Raw genomic sequence first — 18611 nt, forward strand, 5'->3', positions numbered from 1 at the left:
ATTGTTAACAAACTTTTCTATTTTTAGCTCCTGTGACCTAGTTTTTGATCGGAGATGACCTATATTCAAACTTAACCTAGAAATCATCAAAACAACCTGCCTTTCAAATTTCCACAATATTTGAATCAAAACTGCAGCCACTAGAGTGTTAAATAACTTTTTCTATTTTTAGCTCTTGTGACTTAGTTTTTGACCGGAGATGATCCATCTTCAAAGTTGACCTATAAATCATCAAAAAAACCTTCCTGACAAATTTCCAGAATATTTGTATTAAAACTGCAGCCAATAGAGTGTTAACAAGCTTTTTCTTTTTTTAGCTCCTGTGACCTAGTTTTTGACCCCAGGTGACCCATCTTCGAACTTGATCTAGAAATCATCAAAACAACCTTCCTGACAAATTTCCAGAATTTTTGAATCAAAACTGCAGCAAGTAGAGTGTTAACAAGCTTTATCTATTTTTAGCTCCTGTGACCTAGTTTTTGACCGGATATGACCCATCTTTGAACTTGATCTAGAAATCATCAAAACAACCTTCCTGACAAATTTCCAGAATATCTGGATCAAAACTGCAGCCACTAGAGTGTTAAGAAGATTTTTCTTCTTTTAGCTCCTGTGACCTAGTTTTTGACAGGAGATGACCCATCTTCTAATTTGACCTATAAATTATCAAGACAACCTCCCTGACAAATTTCAAGGATATTTGGATAAAAACTGCAGGAATTAGATTGTTAACAACCTTTGTCTATTTTTAGCTCCTGTGACCTAGTTTTTGACAGGAGATGACCCATCTTCGAATTTGACCTAGAAATTATCAAAACAACCTTCCTGACAAATTTCCAGAATATCTGGATAAAAGCTGCAGCCACTAGAGTGTTAACAAGCTTTTTCTACTTTTAGCTACTGTGACCTAGTTTTTGACAGGAGATGACCCATCTTCTAATTTGACCTAGAAATTATCAAGACAACCTCCCTGACAAATTTCCAGGATATTTGGATAAAAACTGCAGGAATTAGATTGTTAACAAACTTTTTCTATTTTTAGTTCCTGTGACCTAGTTTTTGACAAAAAATGACCCATCTTCGAATTTGACCTAGAAATTATCAAAACAACCTTCCTAACAAATTTCCAGGATATTCAGATCAAAACTGCGGCCATTAGATTGTTAACAAACTTTTTCTATTTTTAGCTCCTTTGACCTAGATTTTGACCGGAGATGACCCATCTTCGAACTTGACCTAGAAATCATCAAAACAACTTGCCTGACAAATTTCCAGAATAATTGAATCACAACTGCATCCACTAGAGTGTTAACAATCTTTTTCTCTATTTAGCTCCTGCCAGAGATGGCCCATCTTCTAATTTGACCTAGAAATCATTAAAACAACATTCCTGACAAATTTCGAGAATATTTTGATCAAAACTGTTGCCACTAGATTGTTAACAAGCTTTTTCTATTTTAAGCTCCTGTGACATAGTTTTTGACCAGAGATGACCCATCTTCAAAGTTGACCTAGAAATCATCAAAACAACCTTCCTGACAAATTTCCAGAATATTTGGATCAAAACTGCAGCCACTAGAGTGTTCACAAGCTTTTTCTATTTTTAGCTCTTGTGACTTAGTTTTTGACCAAAGATGATCCATCTTCAAAGTTGACCTATAATTCATCAAAAAAACCTTCCTGACAAATTTCCAGAATATTTGTATTAATACTGCAGCCAATAGAGTGTAAACACGCCTTTTCTATTTTTAGCTCCTGTGACTTAGTTTTTGACCCCAGGTGACCCATCTTCGAACTTGATCTAGAAATCATCAAAAGAACCTTGCTGACAAATTTCCAGAATTTTTGAATCAAAACTGCAGCAAGTAGAGTGTTAACAAGCTTTATCTACTTTTAGCTCCTGTGACCTAGTTTTTGACCGGAGATGGCCCATCTTTGAACTTGATCTAGAAATCATCAAAACAACCTTCCTGACATATTTCCAGAATATCTGGATCAAAACTGTAGCCACTAGAGTGTTAACAAGCTTTTTTTATTTTAAGCTCCTGTGACCTAGTTTTTGACAGGAGATGACCCATCTTCGAATTTGACCTAGAAATTATCAAGACAACCTCCCTGACAAATTTCCAGGATTTTTGGATCAAAACTGCAGCCATTAGATTGTTAACAAACTTTTTCTTTTTTAGCTCCTGTAACCTAGTTTTTGACAGGAGATGACCCATCTTCGAATTTGACCTAGAATTATCAAAACAACCTTCCTGACAAATTTCCAGGATATTTGGATCAAAACTACAGCCATTAGATTGTTAACAAACCTTTTCTATTTTTAGCTCCTGTGATTTAGTTTTTGACAGAAGATGACCCATCTTCGAACTTGATCTGTATTTAATTTAGACAAACCTTCCTGACAAAGTTTGACAATGATCCAGTCAAAACTGTGAGTGCTAGACTGTTAACCTAATTGTTGACGACGCACGACGCCGGACATAGCCCAATCACTATACCTCACCTTGACCCCTTCGTGGTCAGGTGAGCTAATAAAATCGATCCACAAATGAAAAAGTGATTAGAATTTTAAACTTCTGCTGCTACATAATGAATATTTATATAGGCTCTCTTTACCAATCACTTAATCTGCTAAATTCTGGTAGCAGGTGCTTATGATGTCAACAGTCAACTTGTCTATTACTAAACTCAACATACTTAACTCAACTTCACTAAAAACCCTAATTTTAAGAATTTTATATCATAATCATATGAGCCGCGTCATGACAAAACCAACATTATGTGTTTGGGACCAGCATGGATCCAGACCAGCCTGCGCCTCCGCGCAGTCTGATCACGATTCATGCTGTTCACTATCAGTTTCTCTACTGGCGAATGGGCAGGCTGGTCTGGATGCATGCTGGTCGAAAACCCATTATGTTGGTTTTGTCGTGACGCGGTTTAATTATAATAACTCACTCGGATTCTGTCTTGTTTTTATCCTTTAACCATTCATAAAGTGTCTTCTTGTCAAAAGCTCCTCCTTGTTTCTGTATTTCAGCCAGAGTAGCTGATCGTCGTACAACCTCTATCATACCCTGTTCAAACCCTGTTGCTATACACCCGTATGCATTTATCCTGTTTAAACAGCCAAAATAATGATCAACCATTACTTTTAACACAATCATCAATATTACACATAAAATTATTATACATGTATAAAAGATAGTCAACTAGTCTAAACATAGCTGATAAGTGTCTTTTAATATTTTTGTTTGATGGCTTAATTGGTACTTTGTTCTGTGGCCAGCTGGGTACCTTACCCTGGTTCCTGTTTGGTTGCGTTTTTTTAGGGGGACCAGTTCAATGAACATCGCTTGCCCTGTTAAAATGGCTGTTACTATCAATGTCCAAGATCAATTGTCGCATAGAATTTTCCTTTCATCATAGGATCCAGTCAATGCTTGTGCTGAAAATAATGCCTAGCTGGAGACCCATTGTCTTCCTCCAACAGTAATACTTTATAGCCATCAAATCACCTTTACAGAGTCAATATGACTTGAAACCATACAAACCAACACAAAAAAACTATAAGTACTCATGGTCACATGATCAACTCTTATAAAGCTACCCTGTTATCCTATTGTTACAGATAATAATAACATTATGGCATTTATGTTATTTTAAATCAGTTACATGATATATAACAAACACGATCCTTTACCATTCAATGCACTACCAGGCAAAATCTTATTAAAACTGCAACACATTATACTAGATATATTTACCTTCTATTTTTAGTTAACTTTCAAAAAAAATAGCATAGCTCAATACAATATTCATCTATTGCATTGCTTATATTTAGAGCGTCTTTAGTCCTAGCTTAAACGCCTGTTACTTACCTTAGATCTAAATTCTCTGCTTGCCAAATACTGTCCATAACTTGAAGCATTTGTAGAGTTAACATATCTTGTCGTAAATCTGAAATCAAACAAAATGTTAGTAAATAGTAATCAAAGTGGCTGTTTACAGGTTCTAAGAGGTGACATTATCATTCAAATAAACTGTAATCTACCACTTGATTCTTTTTTATGTCTATATTCCTGCTATATTACCAAAACAAGAGCTGTTGGTGGGACAGCAAGCTCTACTATTCTCTAAGCTTGACAGTAAAGCAAGAGACTGGAAAATGTAGAATTTTCCCCAAGTTCAAAAAGGGCCATAATTCTATCAAAATCCATGTAAGAGTTATGGACCTTCGACAGTGACCTTCTATAATTCTTTAAAATAAGTGTGTGAAGTTTCTACCTATTTTCTTCAATAGTTTCGGAGATATCAAATTGCACACAAAAACTTGACCAAAAGTGGTACTGATGCCTGGGTGAGTACAATAGCTCTCAAAATTCTTTGCCGAGCTAAAAATGAATCTCAATACATAATAAACAAGCAATTATCATGGTATTGCAAGCAATCCATAAGTCCCCTACCGGTTAGAACCCCAGCAACATTATGATGGGTCTTTGGCCATTCAATTTTACCAGTGAATGAATGACATGAATGAACTTAAATCTTTTGAGTTCTAAGTTAGTCTATATCACAGTAATGTGTTAAGTTTCCCCGCCTAGTAAGGAAATTATGTTTATACAACAGATAATCAAAAGGTCCAATTTTCTCAGGATGAATAAAAATAACTTATGTTTCAACTTTTGTCTTTTTTAAGTAAATTTGTTGGTAAAAATCTTTTAAAGTGATCTCAGAAAACAGTTTTTATGAACCGACAGACAGAAATACATACAGAAAGACTGAAGGAGACTCTAAAGTTATTTTTTCAAACATCCCTGTTACCAAAATATAACATATTTTAATGCAAAATTCTTAAAGAGAAGATAACTCTTGAATAAAATATGCTAGATTTATGAACATTGTCATATTTAATGTGAGATTTACTTTAAGTTTAAAGGAATGAAGAAATTGGAGTAAAAAATACCAATTTCTCGAAAAAAATCTAAGTTCAAGGGGAACATAATTCTGAAAATAGTAAAATAGTCATGCTAGAGTATTTAACCTTCTCAAAAATGTTAAGTGATAATAAGAAACATATATATGATGTTTGAAGTAGATACATTAAGAAATAAAGAAGTTATTTAAAAACGACAATATTTTTTCATAAAAATTCTAAGTTCAAGGGAGGTAATTCTGAAAACTTTTGTGCTAAAGTTGTAAACCTTGTTACATATGATGTGGTTGATGACCAGAAAACTTATATTTAAAGTTTGAAGTAAACACCTTAAGAAATAATGAACTTAAAGTGAAAAAGCTTAAAGATTTAAATCAGAAATCTTGAAATTCAGTCTATTTGTTGCCATAGCAACCAGAATTTTCAACATAAAAAGAAAAGAAAGAGATGTGCATAATCTCCAGACTGCCATCTACCCATATTTTAAGTTTCATAAAAATATTTTCAGTTCTTTTTGAGTTATCACTGGATCCAGTTTATGTGTTAATTTTGCCATATTTTCAGACTGTTAGTTTGCGAAGCAACCAGAATTTTCAACATAAAAAGTAAAGAAAAGAAAAATACGTGCATAATCTCCATACTGCCATCTATCCATATATCAAGTTTCATTACAATATTTTCAGTACTTTTTAGTTATCACTGGATCCAGTTTATGTGTTAAATTTGCCATATTTTCAGACTATTAGTGGACTGTTACTTCTTAAAATACTTCTACAATATAATAAATTATATATACCATCCCCATTTTTGTAAATAATATGGATTTCTTGGCCTTCATCATCCTCGTTAGACCAAACAAGATATAGGGGGCGCTTCTTTGAGTTCATGAACTTACACTGGTCTGTGCTATAAATAGAAATTATTCATATCTCTATAACCTAGTATTGTTTCACATCAAAGTCGATAATAGTTGTATAAATTGGGCAACCGTGTAGACAAACTGTTCATAAAATAGCATCTTAAACTACTTCAAGTATTGAATATTGAAGTACATGTATAAGAAAAGTGATAAAATCATTATTGAGTAAAAATAGACAGAACTACCTACAGTTACCTACAAAATTAATTTGATGGTCATAAAATAAGTAACACTATTTGGAAGTAATATTTTTTCTAATTAACTGAATCAAAGGTATTATCAAGGTATTCTTCTCAGTCCAGCTGTCAAATTCTCGTCACCTTATTTTGTCAATGATTGGAAGGAAATATGAAAGAACATCTTTTCTGTACACTTACTTAAGTTCTTTGACTCTATATAAAGGTGAAAGTGGGCTATTTAAGTGGGATAATTTCTCCTGGTAGGTTTTCTGTGCTAAAATTATTTTCATGTTTGCACGTGCCTGCTCCATCGATTTCTGAAATACAAATGATACAATGAACATGGATAAAATACAAACGATACATTGAAAATGGATGAAAAACACAGGATACAATGAACATGGATGAAATACAAATAATACAATGAACGTGGAGGTTATACAAATGATACAATGAACATGGATGTTTATCAATAAAATATGGAATTTTATAAAAAAGATCAATTGTAGAAACAAACTTTTTTCCAATTAATTATTAATTAGTTCTTAATAGAAATCATTTTTCATGCATTAACATATCCACAGGGAGGCATATAAAGGCCAAGCTCGCAGATTGAGTGATTTAAGATGACCCAGGGCTTCTAAAAGGCCATTGCATTTTCTTTATGCTAATTAGCAAAAGCAACGACAGCTGTGGGGTAGTGGTAAGCATACTGAACCGGAAATCCAGAGACCCGTGGTTCGATTTCAGACTGTGGCGTGCCGATTTTTCGTGCGATATTTCTATGTTTTATTTCCGGCTCATGACTTTTTTTCAAATTCTTTCATATTTTGACCATAGGGCATGTATTTGAATAATCTTGTAAACATCCACCAGAAGATGTGTCATGCCAAATATCTAATCTATAGTGCTTTCGGATTGTCAAAAGATCACCATATGAACACATCTGTGAATGTTTCTAAATTCAAAATTTCACCATCACCATGATTAAATGTTGAATTCTGCTTAAGGCGGTGCTAGCGGGCGTGGACGGCTACTTGCACTTTCCATTACCTTCCATGAACAGGCTCAATCAAACCCAGCCTGCAACATTTTCAATTTTGTCTTGTTGGGCTTTCTTTAGGGATTCTTTATTTCTCTCTATTTTAAGGTTTTTACTAAATACATGTTAGGAAAATCAATGACCCCTTGGGGTGGAGCAAATTTTGACCCTAGAGCATTTATTTGAATTAATTTGGTAGATATTCACTAGAAGATGCTTCATGGCAAATATCTAATCTATAGTGCTTTTGGATTGCCACAAGAAGATTTTTTAAGGTTTTAATATATACATATTAGGAAAATCAATAACCTTCCGGGGCAGGGGCAATTTTGACACTAGGGCATTTATTTTAACAAACTTGGTAGACATTCACTAGAAGATGTGTTATGCCAAATATCTCATCTATAGTCTTTTCCGATAGTCACAAGAATATTTTTAAGTTTTACTACATGTACATATAAGGAAAATCAAAGACACACCGGGGCAGGGCCAATTTGGACCCTAGGGAGTTGATTTGAACAAACTTGGTAGAGATCTTCTAGAAAATGTTTCATGCCAAATATCCAAGCTCCAGCTCTTTCGGTTTAAAAAAAAAGAAAAAGTTTTTTCTTTCAGTTGCCATGGTAACCAGTATTTAGCATGGAATGGCATTCTTTGAACTATTTTTAAAAGGGCTTCATGCAAGAAACATTCCTGCTTAGTGTAAATAATATTGGCCTATTCGCATAGGAGGAGTTGTTGTTTTTAGAGTTTGGCGTCATGTTTTTGAGGACGCACGACGGGCGCAGGGTGATCACAAAAACTCACCCTTGAGTAATTTGTGCTCAGGTTAGCTAAATATGTAAAGAGGGGTACTTGAGGATTTTCTCCATCAGCAAAGCTGGAAAGTTGCCATATTATTAAATCCATAGATCCACATTTTGTTGCTTGTTGTTTCAATTAAGAAACCATTTTAGTTACTCGTTTTACGTGTGAATGTGATGCCTTTTGACACTAAGTGTAATGTTTTGAAAATGAAAATTAAAAGGGCAGCCATTGCCGTCAGCTTTTTTTTTATTAAACAAGATAGCATTTGAGCAAAATGCTATGCCACTGCATTTATACAACACTAAATAGTAGTGTAGAAACAGATTTTTTGTTTCTATACAATTGAAGATTGTCATAATGCATAGATCCCTGACCTATCTAATTCTTCTTATCAGATTAATGGTTAAATCTATTGTTAATCCAATAAAAGATCAGAGTAGGAATATATCAATGCACTAGAGTCTAGTGAATTTGGTGGTGAAGGTCATATTTCACACAACCTAAATTTCATGACTACATTTAAGGGCAACACAGTAAGACACTTTGTCAAGCTGATATACAAGTTCACTTTACATCTTAATCTGTGCACATGATTCAAATTTCATAGCTGTACATCAAAGGACAAGAAAGTAGGTCACATCATTAAAATCTAGGTCACCTGATATCAAAGTTCAATTTTACAACTAAAACTGTGCACATGGTCGAAATTTCATTGCTGTGCATCAAAGGACAAGAAAGTAGATCACTGTCCCCTTGGGCAAGGCAAAATTTAGACCAAAGGGTTTAATTCAAAACAATCATGATGCAGGTCCATCAAACATTATTTCGAGTCAATTATCTAAGCTGAAGCTTTCTCCAATTCAGAATGCATTTGTTTTATTTTTTTTACTATGTGTACATAATGAGAATCACTGCCCCCGGGCAGGGCCAATTTTGAAACCAGGGGAAAATTTTTAACAACTTTTGTAGAGGACCCATAGATGATATTATATAGCACACATCACAACTCTATGCCTCGTACCTTCAGACAAAAATACTCTTCACGTTTTTACTATATGTACATAATGAAAATCAATGACCTCCACGGCGGAACCAATTTTGACCCCAGGGCTATAATTTGAATAATCTTGGTATAGGTTCACTTTGCAAAGTCTCATGCCATATATTTAATCTCTAGCCAAATATCAAATCTCTAAAGCCATGTACCTTCAGACAATAAGAATTTTTATTTTTTTCTATTTACGTAGTGACAATCAATGACCCCTGGGGGTGGGGCCAATTTTGACCCCAGGGCTATAATTTGTACAATTTTGCTAGAGTTTCACTACACAATGTTTTATGCAAAATATCTTAACTCTAGCCGTTGTAAATTTAGAGAAGATGATTTTTTAAGTTTTTACTATATACATTTAAGGAAAACCTATGGCCCCCTGGACAGGCCTAATTTTGACAATAGAGGCAAAGTTTGAACAACTTTGGTAGAGTACCTATAGATGATATTATTTAACAAATATTCAGCTCTTAGCCTTGTACCTTCAGACAATAAGATTTTTTACTATATGTATATATCGAAAATCAATGACCCCCGGGGCGGGGCAATTTTGACCCCAGGGCTATTATTTGAACAATCTTGCTAGTGGTTCACTTCACAATGTTTCATGCAAAATATCTAACCTCTAGCAATTGTCAATTGCTAGAAGAACTTTTTACTCTCTCTCTCTCTCTCTCTCTCTCTCTCTCTCTCTCTCTCTCTCTATATATATATATATATATATATATATATATATATATATATATATATATATATATATATATATATATATATATATATATATATATTTATATATATATATATATAAGGGAGGTTTAATGACCGCTGGGTGGGCCGATTTTGACCACAGGGCTATAATTTGAACAATCTAGGTAGTGGTCTACCAGAAAATGCCTTATGCAAAATATCTAAGCTCTAGGCCTTTTGGGTCTTTAAAAGAAGGTATTTTAAATTTTTACTATATGTACATATAGTGAAAATCAATGACCCCCGGGGCGGGGTCGATTTTGACCCAAGGACTATAATTTGAACAATCTTGGTAGAGGTCTACCAGACAATGCCTTATGCAAAAGATCTAAGCTCTAGGCCTTTTGGGTCTTTACAAGAAGATTTTTCAAATTTATTCTTATAATTCCTTTTGGTTGCCATGGCAACCAGATTTCTGCATGGAATGAAATTATTTAACAATTTTGGAAGCCCTTCACCAAAGGATCAATCCTACCAAGTTTGGTTGAAATTAGACTGGTGGTTTTTCACAAGAAGATTTTTAAGTTCACTATACAATCTATATAACACACAAACACGCATAGGTGAATCACTATATGTCACCGAATTGCAGATGCTGCGGTGGCATAACAACTTGACATAACAGTGCATGGTCTTGAGGTTTTATCCGTTAATGCCTGATTTCTTCCCTGTTAATGTATACATTCAGTTTTTATGGAAGAATACATAACTAACTACAAAATTTGACTCAGTAATGAATAAAAATCCAGGTTCGATAAGACATACCTCATTATTGGACTCAATTTTCTCCGACTTTATGAGTTGACTGAGGGCATTGAGTTTATTGAGGGCATCAAACTGTTTGTATAACACGTTCAAATGGTCTGGGCTGGCTTTGAGATATGTCTCTAACAGCAAACCGAATCTCACTGTAACAATTGGGTTATGTAGCTCAGACCTGAAAATCAAAGCAACTATTATGTCAAAGCAACAAGTATGTAAAAGGCACATTATGTCCTAGAAATGCATTTGTTTTCATTTCTCAAAAACTTTTGTGTCATATTATAGTTCACTGGCAAATTACCATCAATATCTATTGCTTCTGTTGCTTTATGGCAATTAGTACAGTTATGCTCTCCCTATTGAGCTAAGCGGGCCGACATAAAACATTGATAACAGGAGCTTCTTGCCATCTTCACTTTATTTTCTATTTTTTTTAATGCTCGAAAGGGATCTCACTCTTCCATCATCTCTTAGTAGTATTCAAACGAGACCCATAGTCAGAATTTACTTGCTCAATATTGTTGGATCACTCAACCACCCTTTTTTCCCCAAACTCAATAATTAATTCAAAACCATAAACTACTTAAATTTATTTGCTTATACCCTTGAAATTAAGCCAAAAAAGTTTGACTGTTAATAATTTTATAGCCCACATACAGTAGCATACTGATACTAAAATACTCACTTTAGAAGCCAAAAAAGTTGTTGACCGATATGTTGATTCCTGAGTGCACGTTCGAGAAGAAACTCCGACAGTGGACAGTACAAATAATTTTCATACTTTAAAGCTTGAACAAGTTGTAGTAGATAAAGTGACACTTCATCATCACTAAAATACAAGTGCATCTACATATACTTCTTATCTAAGGTTGAGAAATTAGCAAAATAGTATGGACTTAACTCACTAAAATGTTGGAGGAGAACTTGTGATCACAAAATAGAAAAATATCACATTTTCCGCTTATTCTTACAGTTATCATTCATTTTCATATATACATCATTATAACAAGATGAATTAGACATCTAAAAAGTGCAATTTGGTGAGTTGAAAGACAAGATTTTAACATTTAATCATTTAAGCGCCTTCTCCGGTATATACATGAGTATAGAATTTAATGTGGTGTTCCAACACTTTTTGCAGTCTCACTCAAATAGTATGTACAATACAGTAAATTCTGATAAATCCTACATAATACATGTGTAGTGTATATTTTTCCTGAAAAGCCATTGTTTTGTTTAAAGTTTAGTGACACTGCATGACCCGTGTTTTCTTTTCCTGAAATTTTCTCAACATTTTGTTTCAGAAAGAAAAATGTGCTACAAAAAATGATATGGTACACAAATCTGCTTATAAAACATTTTATTGATAATTCTATTATGACACATATTAATAAATAATAGAGAACAAAAGCAAACATTACCTGAGATCTTGTAAACAGTTCACGGCATATCTTCGTACATTTTTGTCAGGAAAGTTAAAATCTAGCAATTCTAAAGCATGATCTACAGGTATCTTCTGACCCCATGAATTTAACAAAATCTGCATCTGTAATTAAATAAAACATGTATATTGTATGGTTTGCCAGAATAACATCCTAAATGGGATCAAGACCCGCCAATTACATTAAATACATTAATGTGAAAAAACCATCTGTCTAATTCAAAGAAAGTACACATGGACTGCCCTGTAATGGTATACAATATGGTCGTCTATGGTCTCCCTTTACCATGGCTAGTTATTTTAAATCATTTAAATACACTAGTATATATCCTTATATAAACCATAACCTGAGACTTCTAGTTATAGTTAAAATATCCTTATAGAATGGGCAATGAGATAACAAATCCTGTATTTATCAGGAAGACACACACACAGATGTAAGAGCAAATAAAATGCCCCTTTTTGGGCTTCTTTTAAGTTTTACAAACTGTTCAAATTCAAATCCTAACTTTCTTAATGCAAAATCAGAAACTGTATGAGTAAATTTCAAATTAAAAACTAAAAATCAATCTTTAATCTAAGCGACAATATTTAAAAATAATGAAAGATGAATGCAAAAGCAAGTGTTCAAATTACAATAAGTAACACAAACCTTTGCCTTAATATGATAAGTTTCATATCAATGCCTTCTTCAAATAGATGTTATCCTGAACTCAGCAAATGTGTTTTTTTTCAAGCTAATTCTGCGGTACAAACAAACTTTTATCCTTATAGTTTCACGGTGCACTACTGGTCACGATAGATAAGTCAACCTGTTGCGTTTATTTTCAAAACTGTAACTGTAAAAGTTTTCTAGTACCACTGGATTAGCTGAGGAAAACCTAAAATAATCTTAATTCCGAAGTAAGTTTAGAACAAAAGAACACTAGTTACCTTAGCAACATCTATATGATTATGCCATTTCACTGATTTCAACACGAGAGGCAAGGCTTGTGCATTTTTCTCTCGTATCTCCACTCTCATAGTCCAGACTAAGTCTTTGTCTTGTTCATGTAGACAGTCCCACTGCCGCGAGCTCAGTATATCATCTAGCTGACGAACCATCTTCTTTGGTGGATGCCAGTCCTGTAATATCAATGTTTCAACGGTATTTTTTTTACTAAGGACAATAATTGCTGTTTCACTACTGTGTAAGTGGTTAAGTTAGCGACACGGAAATATTGGTGAATTTTTATGAATTGACGTTATTCTTTAAAATTTCCGCTAGCATTTCTATCCTACCACAATTCAAATTCCTCATATGAAATGTCTGGAATTTTAAATTCACTCACTTTTTGACAAGTGGAAATATCCACTTAAATACAGTATTTACAGAGAGGGTTTGAATAAAAAACATAGGGAGTTGAGTCACATAAAGTTTGGATATAGATATATTTAAAACCTGAAAGTTATTTTTGGGACAAGATTTTCCTGGTAAAGGTCACTTTGATCAACAAACCTGAAAAAATAAGGATGTATTTAGTCATAACAAAACCCACAACAACTTTCAGGACTATGGGTCAATGTATTCTTTAGTTATTTATTGAACAAGATTTGAACTTCTGATTACAAAATGAAAAGGGGCAGTCAACTGTACATCCAACCTCTACTCTAAAATGTTAGTTATGCAGGCCAAAACATTCTGGACAAGGTGCCCTCTATTAACAGATAGATGGACAGACAGACACTCCGTGTAAAGCAAACAACCCCTACTTCTTCAGAGAGTTATATGAACCGCGTCATGACAAAACCAACATAATGCATTTGCAACCAGCATGGATCCGGACCAGCCTGCTTATCCGCGCAGTCTGATCAGGATCCATGCTGTTCGCTTATAAACCCTATTACAAGTAACGAAACTGATAGTGAACAGCATGGATTCTGATCAGACTGCACGGATGCGCAGGCTGGTCTAGATCCATGTCGGTTGCAAACCCATTATGTCGGTTTTGTCATGACGCCGCTCATATAATATTGACTTTAAAAAAATCCAGTGAAGCTTTAAGAAACAGTATTTATGATAAACTTACAGGATGGCCTGGTGTTCCGGGCCTTTCCATGTTCCCTGCAGCTAGTTCATTAATCTGTTCAGGGAAAATAAATAAATTACACTCACATTATTTAGCTATGCTAAAGAAAACCAGAGTAGAAATTCATAAGTGTAACTTATCACATTATAGAATCTATTTTCTGAACAGAATTATATTACTTCACATGTCTTAATACTAAAAATATACAAAATGCATTTGAACAATCTTGAAATAAATTCATCTCAGGTTGTAAACTTTGATTATAGTCAATTTATTAATGAAAAGATGTTCAAGCATCTTCGATCTTGAGCTCTAATAGGCTCTAAAATGAGAGGATTAAGAGCAATTTAAATAATACTGAAAAGGCAACCATGCAATGGTGTCAGAGCTTTACTGGTGGGGGAAGACCTCAGGTTCCCTTCCGTGCATCATTTCAGGCACAAACGGGCAACTGAGTAGAACCATAGACATTCCAAAAGCTAGCTGGATAGCTTCCTCACATGAAAGAATCACAAGTCCCTTGCTTTGAACCAACAGCAGTCAGGGGCAAGTAGTTTGAAAAACGAAATTAACCACTCGTCCATGGACACCCCAGAGTCCAATTTTGTAGTGGTACAAGAAGTTTTATCCATGTTTAGGAGCCAAGAATGATTCACTTGAAATGGATTTGAACTCTGCTAAATTATCTCAAGTTTAACCATAATGAGTGCTTTAGCTTTTCCTAAAGCACCGTTATTTCTTTAATCAATCATATGTTAAAAATATAAGGAAAACGTTGTGTCTAACATTTTGAGCACAAAGTAATAGAAAATTGTTCTCAACAAATATTTAAGACAAAGTGTATTTTTCAAAACAACTTTGGATTGAATAAAATAAACAAAAACACACTCAAACTATAAAGTAATGATGTCAAATAATTTAATGTAATGGATGTACCTTTTCATCGGATGGGAACACAATGGGTGGACTTCTGTTATATTCAGAGAATTTCACAGTTAACGCAATAGTGCTATGGGGGTTCAATGACACACTTCCTGTAAGTATAAAACATATAACATGACCTCTCTTATTACATAACACTATAATTATAACATTATAAGCTATACGTTTTTGACAGGTTTTTTGGTTCAGTATCACTGATTGGTTTATATCAAATCTATTTCAGTTTGATTGTGTAGGAAACTATACACTTTCGAGTATAAATGAGTGTTGACCTAAATACAGTCAACTCTGTGAACAAAGGACACCTAAAGAAGAGACAAGACATAAACAAACAAATGGTCTTTATATTGGGGTTACTCTTTTCTTTTAAATTAAAAAGTGGTTATTGACAAATGGTCTTTATCCACAGAGTGGTCTTATTCAGAAGTGTCTTTAACACATGTCTGACTGTAACCTGAATGTCTATATGAGGGTTATATTGCAAACAGCCATTTATACAGATACATATAACATATAACTTGACCGCAACAATTAATCTATATTTCTGGATGGTGACTTCCTTTGATTGAAATACAAATAGATTTTTAAATTTACATCAGTTGTGAATAAAGTTTAGATAAAGTTGATGTCATAAAAGTTTAAGCAAACAGGAGAGCCCTGCTTTTCTTTAATTCGTAAATTTGAAATGTTTTACAACTTAATTCCTAGAATCCTTTCTGTAAATAAAATATGATACAGAATGCCCTTCTTTATGTTATATTTTATATGTTTTGTTGTATTTTTCTAAAAACAATCTCAATACATCAAAATAGTTTTAGACTATTCACCAAGATAACATAACTCTGTATAACCTGATCAGAATATATGACAAAATTTATCTCCCTTACACACAAAAGATTTCAATAAATTAACAATATAAAAAAAAAATTCAAGTATGATGTCCATTGTTTTCTTTAATTGTATTCGGTTAAAAGTTTCCAGAAATAATTAAATGGAGTTCCTTGTAATTGATTGATAATTTTCATAAACTCTTAAGTGAGTTAAATTGTGTTTTATGAAAAATGGATGAGTCAATGAGGGTATCTATGGAGAAATGGATAAGTGATTTAAAATGAGTATCTATACAGTAAAGGGTAAATAAAAAAAGTTTTGATAAATATTTACCTAGTGGATAGCAACCAGTTTCTTCTAATTGCAATTCAGCTGTGACAGGCCACATGGCTAACTTGTGTTCCCCAACCAACAGTCGAGACCGGAAATCAAACACTGGAATGTTTACCCAAGCTATTGGATTCAAACTCTGAAATATAAGTAAAAGATACTGAATATATATAATTATTTTCTCAAACAACTATGGTTAATATCCTGCCAATGTTCAAATTTTGAGAGTCTGCTTGAAAATTAAGAAACAAAGTTACTTGGTAAAGAAGCCCTAATCAATGCTGCATATCAAATACATTAAAAAATTGTAATATCCTAATTTAAGGATATTTTTCCTCTTAAATTTAATTGTACTTATTAGTGATGAAAATGAATGAGGTCTCTTGTTATAAAAGGAAAGGTTTAACTGAAATTTTCTCTTATTATAATCAATATTTTAGTACTGAAAAATATTTGAATTACATTCCATCTGAAACAAAATAAACTTTTGTTTAAGACAACAAACATATTAAGATATTGTAAATTTGCTTATAACACCTTTAATCATGAGGTATTGATTTTTTTCTAGAAAAACAACATACCTTTGCCCCCTTCATTCTTCCATGTAGAGTAAAGCACAGTCTGCTGGCTGTCTGAACATCCATGACCTGAAGGTCAAAGGTCAAGGTCGCTCCAATATTACAAATACCACCTATTACTGGCATTTCGTTTGTGGTTTTCACATCCCTCGGCACTTTACTACCATGATTAAACTCTACAATTAACAATTACAATTTGAAGTATTTTTTGTTAAACATAAAATCTTTTAATTATCGATATTGACAGGGGCTTTTTATTATAACGTCTGTTACCTGGCTTATATAGCTTAGAACAGTCTTTTTGATGTTAAGCTTGATGGTCTCCCTTTTAAAATGTGACTTGTTTTGATTTGCTTGACAGATTTTTTGAATTCATCCGCGGTTATTATAAATTGGCCGCTCAATTAGTTTTTGGTACAGTTTGTATGACATGTTTTTCATGGAATGTTAAATTTTGATATTAATTTTGGCGGTCTTTACCGTGGCCATTTTGAAAAGAATATAATATTTTTGTGGTTACTTTGTTTCTCTAGGATACAGTTTTATGTGGACTAATTTACGTTCTTCAGAGGAGTTTCCCAGTGGGGAAAAACTTTTAATATTTTGAATTTGTTTTTCTTTTGACTTTGAATACAGACCTTAATGTGTAACATTATTTTCTGTTTTGAATGAGGAGTACTAGGGTTAGAAAAGCTGTAGACTACAGAAAAATGGCCTCAGGTTTTAGTCCCGTCAGTGTTACTACGACTAGTCACAGTTCGACAAGTTTGACGGAAGATTCAAGTCCTAAGGTGTCTACAAAAATTTCGGGCACTAAAGGTCCGGTAGTTACAGTTCCGGATAAAATTAGTACGACCAATGTTATTAAGTCACATGGGAAACATATTCCTGGGAAAGAAGGCTCCGCTTCGGTTCCAGTGAAATTGAGTTTACCCGTCGGAGCCTCCGATAAATTAGACGAGCTTAATAATACTGTTTCACCGGCTAAGCTTCTCAGTGATACAGATAAAAAAACAACAACTGTTCGCTCGTCTTGCAGAATTGGTCGAGAAACAGAAGGTATTGCAAGAACAGAAAGAGTTGTAGATACTTCGTAAACGAGTGGAGGAAAGAAAAGCAGTGGTGGATGAGCTAGAAAAGTCATTGTCAATGCCTAAGAGAGTAGGGAAGGAAGGTCTAAAGAAGTCTCGTGTAGCTGCTGGGTTTCAGGTGCCTTTGTCTTCTTCTACTCTAGCTGGAGATTCAGGTATGGATTTATTAACTATTAAACATTTGAGAGAAATGACTGGTTTGAGGAGAAGGACAAGGAAGGAAATGGCAAAACTTTGGGTCGTCAGCTCAGAGTCTTCAACTGATAATAGTGCATCTACTACAGAAAATGAGTCAACTGTTTCTGACTCTGATGATGGTGGTTCTGGGCTTCACAGTAGTAGTTTTAAGAAGCATGATAGACATAGTAATAAACATTCAAAATCTGGTATTACTTCAAAATGTTCTGATTCTGTTAAAAATAGGCAAAATACCCGCATTCTACCTTAAGGTTTGACTTTGTCAGTAGAAATATTACTTTTGAGAAAATAGATTTTAATTTGTTTGTAGCAGGAGAATTAGAAATCATTTCTTCACCTAGAATTAAAGAAAAAGAAAAGAAGCAAACGCCTGATTGGATTTGTTAAAAAAAGTTGATGTACCTAAATAGCTCATATGATTTTTCTGTTGTTAAGTCACTTTATGCTGCCATTTTGAGAGAAATTGAATTAGGTCACAGTAACTGGGGGATGATTTCCATTATGTGGAATCTGCAGTTCTGGCTAGACACAAAGTTAGGAATTTTAGAAATGTAGATTTTGTGCAATTACGTCCCAAACCATCTTTTGATCTTCCTCAGGAAAATTCAAGTACTGTTGGAGGTGAAGATTACAAAACTTGGTTTTGCAATAGATATCAAAGGAATAAATGTCCGCAAAAATC

The 18611-nt window shown here is 33.8% G+C and overlaps 1 protein-coding gene across 1 annotated transcript; it reads right to left on the bottom strand.

The window, feature by feature from the left end:
- Nucleotides 1-2964: 2964 nt before the first annotated feature.
- LOC132753009 (phosphatidylinositol 4,5-bisphosphate 3-kinase catalytic subunit beta isoform-like) lies at nt 2965-16766 on the bottom strand (the record flags this gene model as incomplete). The annotated part of the gene is made up of 12 exons (XM_060743420.1): nt 16644-16766; nt 16066-16201; nt 14896-14993; nt 13960-14013; nt 12824-13015; nt 11871-11995; nt 11135-11278; nt 10453-10624; nt 6239-6357; nt 5838-5848; nt 3888-3966; nt 2965-3123 (listed from the first exon to the last, which is right to left on the bottom strand). Coding segments are annotated over exons 1-12 (1412 nt in total), but the record flags the coding sequence as incomplete, so codon positions are not given.
- Nucleotides 16767-18611: the final 1845 nt, after the last annotated feature.

The sequence above is a fragment of the Ruditapes philippinarum genome, unplaced genomic scaffold (assembly GCF_026571515.1).
Source record: "Ruditapes philippinarum isolate M1 unplaced genomic scaffold, ASM2657151v2 ctg689_1_1_1_1, whole genome shotgun sequence".
Lineage (NCBI taxonomy): Eukaryota > Metazoa > Mollusca > Bivalvia > Venerida > Veneridae > Ruditapes > Ruditapes philippinarum.